This window comes from Saccostrea cucullata, unplaced genomic scaffold (genome assembly GCF_032062105.1).
Source record: "Saccostrea cucullata isolate Sc308-1 unplaced genomic scaffold, CSIRO_AGI_Scuc_v1 ctg4576, whole genome shotgun sequence".
Lineage (NCBI taxonomy): Eukaryota > Metazoa > Mollusca > Bivalvia > Ostreida > Ostreidae > Saccostrea > Saccostrea cuccullata.
In genome coordinates, this window is record NW_026934464.1 from 35,999 (window position 1) to 46,410 (window position 10,412).

Below are 10,412 nucleotides of genomic sequence, written 5' to 3' on the forward strand. Positions count from 1 at the left end.
ATTGTTGGCTTGTGAAATGTTTTTTTTGAACCTTATCAAAATTATCAACCACAATGTATTTTAGTCAGTAAACCATATCATATGAACTTTAAAGAAGCTCTAAACAATACATGTGTATCAAGAAGTGATCTGCAGACTTTCAATTAAGGAAAAATATTATCATATAAAGGTATGTACATTGAGATAATAAGTTCATTTTCAACGAGTACCAGAAAAATGTCATGAATTATTCAAGAATAGAAAACACTGTTGTTGACTATTGGAAAATTCATGTGAATATTAATTTAATTACTTTTTCTTTGTCTAAGATAATGCTAGAAAAAATATTTCAATCTATTACAAATTGTGAAATAAATGGTAAACAACCATTTTTTTCTATCTGACTTCAAAGGGCAGATCACTCTTACTGCATAAAACTACTCCTTCAAGTAGATCTCTTCAGTGTTCTAGCTGTTAAGAGCTTCCTTAAATAATGACCTCACTGAGTCGATTAGAACTATGGTTGAATCTTGAGAATTTCCAGTATGGAGACACACATAAATATTCTCATTTCCAATTTCATCTTCAGGAAAATCACTCTGACAAGCCAGCTACATTGCTCCTCGTTTGGGAAACTAAATTGTTAGTAATGGACACGTTGGTGCTTTCTAAGGAAAAAAATTCAATGCCATATCTCCAACGTTTTTTAAAAAAAAAAAGGCTTCACCGTTGTTTGGAGATTTTGTGATATTCAGCTTTGCACTCTACTGATTTCATTATATGAAACTTCATGATGTTGCATCTCCACTCATATATTTAAGATGACTTTTTTCTACCTGCATAAGTAAATACAATTTTCAATATCTTCAAATGAATACAAATTTTATACTGAATTGAATATACACATAAATGTAAAAGCAAACCCTAAATCAAGAATGGAGTTTTTCTAATGATCATTATGACAGTTCAAGTGAAACATGTTTTCTTTGATACATGCATATATTATAATGATTTAAAAAATCATTTTGATCAACAATAGATAAATAAGCAGACCATAAATTGCATGTAAACTGTGTTTTTCTAACAATTTAGATTTGATTTTTGAAACTGGTTACCTTGAAGAGAAATGCCTATATAAGCTGTCCCAATACTTGAAATTGTATTTTCCAAAATTAACTTCAAATTTTCATTCGAATTCTGTTAAAACCATGATTTACAGGTGTATATGTTCTTGTTCTTTATCCTTTTCATCCTCTTTGGTAAATCCTTTGAAAACCAAAAATAAATATAATCTAATTTTGTTAAAAATCGCTAAATTCAGGATAAAAATTAATTACTTTCATAATAAAAATCAATCTATATATTAATTATCTTTCGGTCAACATGATCAAAAGGAAAGTCATATTATCCTTACAAAAATATGTACAGGTCAAGCACTATATATTGACAGAACTATTTAATTTCAGTTTTATATATAGAAGTATGTGTAATGTATAATATGGCTGTAATGTATAAGGATTTACTGTTATACACAAAGATTTAATCATGATTATACCATTATTTTTCATCTTCAAATATTTTTATACACCTGGGTTTTGTTTCTTTTCTGAAAAGGGAAACTTTCACTTAATGTTAAGAAGAATAGATTGATTGTATAATGTCCTTCAGTCTTGAATATGGAGACACAACCACTTGCCAGTGGAGAGCTACAAATTTTGTCTTATACTCGTCACTAACGGCCATTGAGCGGTGAGAAATTTTTTTGTTCCAGTGCCTACTGCCACACGGGACCTCAGTTTATACGGTCTCATCCGAAGGACTGATCCCACAGTGGGAACAAATTATGATGTAAAAACTCAAATCTGTAACTATGAGTGCCAAAATATATTGGTGGTTACAGAGAATAGCTCTTAACAAGTAGAGGTCTTTTACCATCATTAATTTCACACTTTAGAAAATATTAACCAAAAAATATCATTATTTCGACAAACTATTTCCATAGAGACCTGTTCCTCAAAATATAACTCCTACACAATGAATTTTATACTGCCTTTTACAACAAGCATAAATGTCCTAGAAAACAAACGGTTTAAACGTGAATTATTGTGTACATATCGTGGATCTACTCACATGATTATTCATGTTAATTCAGGAACACTTGAAATTTAACCTCGTACATTTGTCTTTATAAAGAAGAAATGTACTTTATTATTTGCATAGAGATGTGACAATAGATTTGAAGTTATTCATGGTCAAAGAGATTTTTATGCCCCCCGGATAGAAAGATCCCGGGGTATTTTATTTTTGTCCTGTCTGTTTGTCTGTCTGTCTGTCTGTTGTCAACTTTAACCTAGCTTATAAATATTTTGCTGTCAAGGGTAAGGCTTTTATATTTTACAGGAGTGATCACTATGACAAGACCTTTCCATTGGTACAGAAATTTTTGATCATGTGACCTCAACTGTGACCTTTGACCTATATTTGAAGTACCGCTTCAGTTTATGTCCAACTCCAGAATTCTGTTGCCATCGGGGGCAAAGTGTTTCACAAAGTTAACACATCTTGTTTTCTTAACACCTTTACAAGAGATGTTTAACTAAATATTTTCATAGAAATGTTAACGTAATCATTACCAAGGAGTATCTCGCTAAAATATATTCACAGAGATATTTTCTTTATCAATACCATAAAGCAATTATATTGTGATCATCTGTTAAAATCCATGTACAACAGATTGCTCATGTATTAAAACATTAATTTATTGCACTTTTGAATCATTTTAATTAGTTGGAGGTGGGGGGGGGGGGGGGTCAATGTTCGTGGTTAAGCAAAATTTCGTTGGTTCGTTGGTGCGTATTTTTGTGGGTTACTCAAGTATACAAAAGATTCAATGAATACATGACATTGCATATACACGTTTGTTGACAAAATAATTTTTAGTTGTGATGTTATTCGACGGATATGGTTTGACCCTTAAAATTCACGAACATTACTCCCCCATGAGCATTAATAAGTTCACAGTGTGTGATATGATTTTTGTATTTTATGAACAGATGCATACATGTTTATGTTCCTGGTTTGTTTGAAAAGATAGAGAAAAGGTCTAATTAGTGAGAAAAGATAAATAAAACATGTATGAAAACAATTTGAGGATTGCACTACATTTTGCTGTCTTAAAACGGTCAGAAGTCATTTTAAGAGATAGTTAAATCTTTTTTGAAAAGTTTGTATTTTTTGTGCTTTCTTCATAACAAATAGATTGTGCTGCTTAAGTCTCACCATCAATTTCAATATCACCTATAGCCTGGTTTCACATTTTATCAAAAACCTGTTGAAATTGATAAATAATGAAATGTTGAAAGCAATATTTTTTTCTTTAAAAAAAGACCCTTCATGCTGTAACAGACTCTGAATTATTTATATAAATCAGCTGAACAGTTTTAAATCTAAATGTCATCTAAATAAGCTAATGAATCCATCTTTTTCCTTTTTCATGAAAAGCAAACTAATTTATTGATGATGTCAAACATGCACTTAGTGTATCCACATAATGAATGCAAATTTAAAACAATTTACAAACATCACATTAACACCAGATAACCAGTAAACATTGTATAATTTACATATAAAAATCAAAATTGATTGTTTACACTAATGAAGAAACATTATTGATATGCGGAGGTTAGGAACGCTTGTGTGTCAATTAATCGTCTTTCAAGTCTTTTTGAGCAACATTGCAAGCAATTTACAGTGTGTGCTTATTTGATAAATAGGCTCTTATTTAAAAGAGCTGCTTTTGGTTTGTTAAGACAAAGACAAGGAACCTTATCTTAAGGTAAGTTATGTTATTTTCTTAACACATTACTGTGTTTCTCTTTACTACAAGTACTGCGTTCCCCTCTTTACTAATAATCCAGTGTTTCTCTTCAATTTGATCACCAAAGAACACAATCCGGTCAAATATTACAGATCTGTCAAAAACAAATCGATATTGCCATGTAATTAGCAAAAAATGTATAAAACAACAATAGAATCCTTGCAAATATATTTTTTGATATCATTTTGATAAAATTAAGCTATTGACAAACAAGTTGATGAAACCAGAATTTCAACAATCTCGTCTCATCAACTGTTAAATTTGTCATTCTGTCAAATACCTTTTTAATTTTAGGCCCTTATTTCTACAGAATTTTTCCCTTTTATCCGATCATGACAAGGAGAACACATCGAGTGTGTTCGGTCAAAAGGGGATTCTGATTTCCCTGTGGCATCCTACCAAACCTCTGATACTAACTTTGACTTTGAGTACTGTTCGTTATATTTTCATATTTCACTTTTAAAACTCGTTTGATATAAATAATATGCATCATAATAAGGCTAGTTAAATATTTAAAAGATGCATGAATATACATTAAAGCATCACATTGGTTGTAATCCTAAACACAAAACCAATCAAATACAAAAAATGGCACCAAATTTGGTCTAATGACATTCGGGGTCAAACTAATAAGGAAGGAAGGAGGGTTAATGTGGTCAATATATATGGTGCTCAGACCCACTTTCTTTTAAAATATGCATGTGTACGAAAGTTTTACAATAATTTGAATATCTATTTTCCAAATATTAACTTACAAAAAATGAAATATTCTTGCGAAAAAATACCTTTTCTCTTTTTGAAAAAAAAAAACATAAAAAATGAATGGAAAAAAAATAAATCGTTTAACATCTTTTTGTATGAAAATCTGTATTTCAAAAAAAAACCCCTAAATATTTAGGCATTTGTTTTACAAGGCATCATTTGAAAAAAATGTTTTGATGTACACATATTTTTCTCCATATTTGATGAATAAATATGCTATATACAATCGTAATCATTTGATTTTTTAAAAATAGAGTGTATCAAAATTGGAGGTTAAGACATTTGAGAAACAGGTACATTCAATTAGTTAAAAATACATTTTTGAATATGTAATTATGCACCCGGATAGATAGATCCAGGGAGTATATTGTTTTGTCCTGTCTGTCTGTCTGTTTGTTTGTTTGTTTGTCTGCAAACTTTAACCTTCGTCATAACTTTTGAACCGTGAAAGATAGGGACTTCATATTTGATATGAATACTCCACTGATTAGGCCCTTTCAAATGAAATCAAGGTCAATGACCTTGTGACCTTGACTGTGACTTGTATGCTAAAATATTATTTTCGTACCTTTGCCATAACGTTTGAAACATAGAAGATAAAGACCGCATATTTAGTATGCAAACTCCACTAATTTATTTCTTTCAAATGACACCAAGGTCAATGACCTTGTGAATTTGACTGTGACCTTTGTGCTAAAAATAGGTTTTTTTTAAATTATGTTATATATTACTTGGTCAAATTGATATCAGGTACATTTGAATCCTATGTCCCAATAATGGAACAGAATTGATTTATTTACGTTTGGAATGTTTTCAGTCACGTGGAGAACCAGAAATCAAATCTGTGTTGACTAATTTGTCAACCACAATTGGTCTTTCGAAAAAAAATAAATGGTTAATATGATGCAAATATCAAATTTCTAAATAATAAATAAGTAAGAAATTGGCTCGAATGGCTATTTCCATAAAAGGATATTTGCTTGAATATTTATCCTTATACTATGAATATATGGAAATATTCATAGTACAGTAACTTAAATATGAAACTAATATTTTTTTTTTCAAAGAATTATTATCAACGTTTTAATTACTTGAAATTATTTATCATTGACTTGAAGAAAGGATGCAATATTCTGAAATGACGTACCACTTTCTTTCATGAAAACTTAAAAAAATACTCATGCCGTACAATAATTATCAGTATGTATTTCTATTTCATTTCAGATATAGATCATTCTAAGGCAAGATCTACCAACATGTTCAAATTTTCGGAGGCAATTGTATTGGCATTTCTAATTCAGATTTCATCGTCGCAAAATTCAACGTTAGACATCCCTCCTACTCCAACAGACCCTCCGAGCTACGACTCTAAGAGCGAGCCTCGTGCCCTTTACTCTCTTCCTCCTACAGGATCTTCTTCATTCGATTCCCTTCCACCAACAGAAGCTCCTCAGTTCGATTCTCTACCGCCAATGGGTCGTCCCCAACTTGATCCTCTACCGCCTACTGAACCTCTTTCATTCGACTCTTTACCACCCAGGGAACCTCCCCAATTTGATCGTCTACCACCAACGAAACCACCTCAGTTCGTCAACGTACCAACCAGGGAACCTCCCCAACTTGATCGACTATCACCGACAGAACCACCACAATTCGACTCACTACCCCCAATAGATCGTCCTCAGTTCGACTCTTTACCATCCGGGGGACCCCCTCAATTAGACCGTATACCACAAACGGAACCCCCGACTTTCGATTCTCTAGCACCCACAGATCCCAGTCAATTCGAATCTCTACCATCTTCAGGACTTCCTCCCTTCGACTCTCCACTTCCGACAAGACCTCGTATCCTAAACTCCCCTTTACCATCGGTGGTTCCTACATCTGCCGATTCCGCCCCTCCTGTCGTTCCTTCTTCCTTAGACAATTATGGCGGGAATGTTTCCAATTACAGTATCGAGTACACCAAAAACCTGAAGGACATAATGCAGAGGTTTAAAATCTCAGTGGCGGAGTTTGAATCGATGTTTTATGCTTTCATAAATGGCGGGAATCCAAAAATTACAAAGATTGTGTATAACCCTGATACCGGCAAAAACGAGGCTAGTCCCTTTTCTATCTCCCTCTACCTTCATTCCTTAACGCTGATGCATATTTCTTATTATATTTAATGTGTATAAAATGATTCAGTAGGAAACCTCAATCAACAAACAGATGTAAAGTTATCATTTTTTTTCTCGTTTTTGATAAAGGAGGTTATTACATTCCAAAAACTATATCTTTATTAAAAAGGACTAAATAATAAGAGACGTAATACTTTTTAAAAAGGATTTTGACTGCACAATAGCAAACAATAATTGATAAAATATAAAAAAAAAATAATAAAAATTTGTCACAAATAAATCTTTTAAAAGATGAAAGAAAAACAAATCAATAAGTAATCGGAAAAAAAAGGTTCAAATCGTGAAAATCTTCTAAACCGGTGTTGATGATAATCTTCTTATATGTGACGTTAAAGTGCATGTGACATTAAGTAAATGTTTCTATTATTACGTCATCTTAATTATGACGTCATGGTAACGTCAATGTTATGCAGTGTTTCAAATGATCAGTCTAGATAAACAAGTCAACGTGATTAGAAGTGTTTTTCTTTCTATCTGACTCAACAACCGGTTTCAACATGTATTCTTTTTCATTATTACAGACCGTGACACTTAATTTCAAGCGCATTGCTGGAGGTGAAGGTTTTCCATCTGAAGCCCGACAAAGGCCTATATCGTCTGCTCGATCTGATGCCCCACGAAATGCTGATGTCTTGAATTCTGGCCCTGTTGGTTTGAACACAACGCAACCCAAACAAAAAATACCTATCCCAGTGTTTCCACCAATGTCTGAATTTTTCAAGAATCCAACACCAGTGGTAGTGAACGGTATATTACCTGAATCAATAGATCTTGATCTTGCTGCGTTCAGAGAACACGAAGCAAAACTTATTGACGACGTGAAACTTCTGATGCGTCGCCGAGAGGCATTAGATGAATTTTTTTCTAGAGGAAATCTAACTGATGAGAATTACCGAATTTTGTTGGAAAACACAGATATACAAATACGTGATAATTACGGAGTTTTAAAGCAGATTCAGGACGCCATCCGCAAGTATCTGGGTATTGGAACCCCACGAGCTTTTAGTCAACAGCTGCCAATGGTGACACCGGAGGCTTCGCCAATACCAGATTTTATGGGTTCGGGTTCAATCGGAGGCCAATTGCTGACCCCAGATGAAAAGCTGACATTTATTCAGTCAGAAATTGATAGGTTGCAACAAGCAAGTGCTGGACTTTTGGAGAGACTTCAAAGTCTACAGATGCCAAATAATGACTCTGTTGCTACAGCGGATATTAATGAAATGCCACCTAAACCAAATGTACGTGGTACAAGCATTGATGCTATGAACTTTATGAATTCCTTGGATGGAACGATCCTATCCCAATCAACCGCAGGCTCCATTTCTGATTTAGATTACAACGACGGTGACATACATGTATCTAAGCCTGCTGTTCAACCCGTTGGTTCTCTAGAGGGTGACAGTACTGTACCTATAGGACCGGCAGTTCCTATTAGCGGGTTCTCTTCTGAAGCTTCTGGTCTTCTGCTGCCAAGGGATGAAACTATGTAACTTCAAAGTCGACAAGTTCGACTCTTTAGGCAAAGGCCATTGGTCATGGGCATGACAAGTAGACATTTCCTTAAAAATAGCCAACCTGTGCGGTTAATACATGTATAATACATGTATAATACATGCAATGTTGTGTTAATCTATGATTGTCTTTTTATCAGCAGGACATACGGTATTCAATTAATGTCTTCCATAGAATGTTCTCATAAACATGCTGACAAAGGTTTGTGTACAAGAAAGTTAGAACAGAAACAAATTTTACGTGTATGAGATAAAATTAGAAGTATTTGTTTAACATAATCATTGTTTTTTTTTCTAATAATCACATTATAAAGAATTGTGAGTAAAAGCACTACATCTTTAACTGTTCAGCATTATCATTTAAAGCAAGTGTCTCAAAGAAAGGGCAATTTCTTCCATGGGTAAGCGATTAAAATTGGGATAAGGCTGAAGAATCGAGAAATAAATAAAGTAAGAGTGGGAGGGATTTATGATATATGATGTGTATATAGCATAATTAATGATTTCTTTATTAAAGGATACAACTTCATTGTTATTTTTTTTTTCTTAGCTTTATAATTTATGTAATTAGGCGCTCGAAAATTTGTATATATTGTTATGACACATGACTCGTTTATATGTTCGTAGACGTCCATGGATATAATACTAAAACTGATCACAGATCATCAAAGGAAACATACTAGCAATCTAAATATTGCTATTTTTTAACAATTAATGTTATCTGCATCGATATGTATTTATACCGCAGTATGGCAATTTTAGAGATATTATTCGTCGAAAAAATAAGCTGTGTAATTAAGAACTAGATAAACCTAGATGGTAAACAATTTTGAAATTTCAAAATTCGACTTTTAATAATAACTTTCATATATTTGACTGAAAAAGAAATCTCTTGGGTAGATATACAAAAAAAATATGTAAAAGTGTGATACAGTCCCTGAAACGTTCTACTTTCCCGTTTTTCCGTTCGCTCACCGTTCGTTCAGCGTGCGTTCACCGTTCGCTCTCCGTTCCCGGTTTTGCGTCCACCGTTCACCGTGCGTTTGCGTACACCGTTCACAAAACGTTCACCGTTCGCTCTTCGTTTCGTTTACTTTGGGTTCACCTTGCGTTCATCGTTCACTTATCGTTCAGTTCTCATTTTCATTCGGAACTCCGGAGTGAAATGACTTATCTTTTTGATGGTAAGGATTTACACGTTTTCTTAATTAAACAACTAAGATATCGTGTTTGATGAATAATTGTTTCATTGCAAAAAGTATCTACTATATATTTCTGTTATTATAACTTAGCTGTTACACTTTATCCATGAAATTTCCCTGGAAAATAATCCATTAAGTACTTACATGTGTGTAGAACGATGCTAAAATATTGAATTTAAACAAGGGCAATGTACAAATGCTTCAAGCACGGCAACATTTTGTTGTGATGTAATAGACAACAAATCGTTAAAGGATGGATAATCCAAGTCTTTAACAAGACAAAAATACACACAAAAAAAATTTCTAACATGTATTTAAAAAAATACACAAAAAACATATTAGAACTACATGTAGGTCTGAGAATTATGAACAGTACTGCAGATATCTAGTTAATCAAATGTCTTTAGAGCTAATTAGATTTATAGTGTGATTTTAAATTTAAAAAAAATAAGGGATATGCTGGATCCCCAAAAACACAAAAGGCCTCATTGTTGGGCGTTGTCATATTCCTCTGCATTTCGATTTCCACACCACTCTCTCTCAGCAAACCGGCATCGTGTCGTCTCCCTTCCACTGGGCCATAAAAGTGCGCAATTATTCCATTAGGGGCCATGATACTTTGGAATTTCAAGCCATGCACTCGTTTATGGCCATTGTAAACAATTCTCTGGTTGTGCGCTGGACGACATATTGCTCGAACAGTACCATCGATGAAATCCCAGCAGTTTTCCAGAGGAGCATTTTTATCCCGAATAGCGGTAGCCATGGCTTAAAACTCACCATATGACAACCAGGGTCTGTCCAGTGTATCGAGTAGAAATGCATAATTGTCGTATATGAAGTCAAATGCTGTGTTAAATATGTTTGAAAGCTTATATTTTGTTCTACCAATAGC

The 10,412-nt window shown here is 33.4% G+C and overlaps 1 protein-coding gene across 1 annotated transcript; it reads left to right on the forward strand.

Annotated features, from left to right (window-relative positions):
• The first annotated feature begins 3,761 nt into the window (after positions 1–3,761).
• On the forward strand, positions 3,762–8,844 carry LOC134240791 (protein piccolo-like). Its single transcript, XM_062722871.1, has 3 exons — positions 3,762–3,814; positions 5,843–6,720; positions 7,323–8,844. The coding sequence occupies exons 2-3, from the start codon at positions 5,875–5,877 to the stop codon at positions 8,292–8,294; spliced, it is 1,818 nt and encodes a 605-aa protein (XP_062578855.1). The 5' UTR covers positions 3,762–3,814; positions 5,843–5,874; the 3' UTR covers positions 8,295–8,844.
• The last annotated feature ends 1,568 nt before the right edge of the window (positions 8,845–10,412 follow it).

Bases quoted from the DNA above. Each gene is read 5' to 3' on its own strand.
- LOC134240791 (XM_062722871.1), top strand. From the start codon at position 5,875: ATGTTCAAATTTTCGGAGGCAATTGTATTGGCATTTCTAATTCAGATT. The intron at 6,721-7,322 runs GCTAGTCCCTTT...TCATTATTACAG, and splicing joins CTGATACCGGCAAAAACGAG to ACCGTGACACTTAATTTCAA.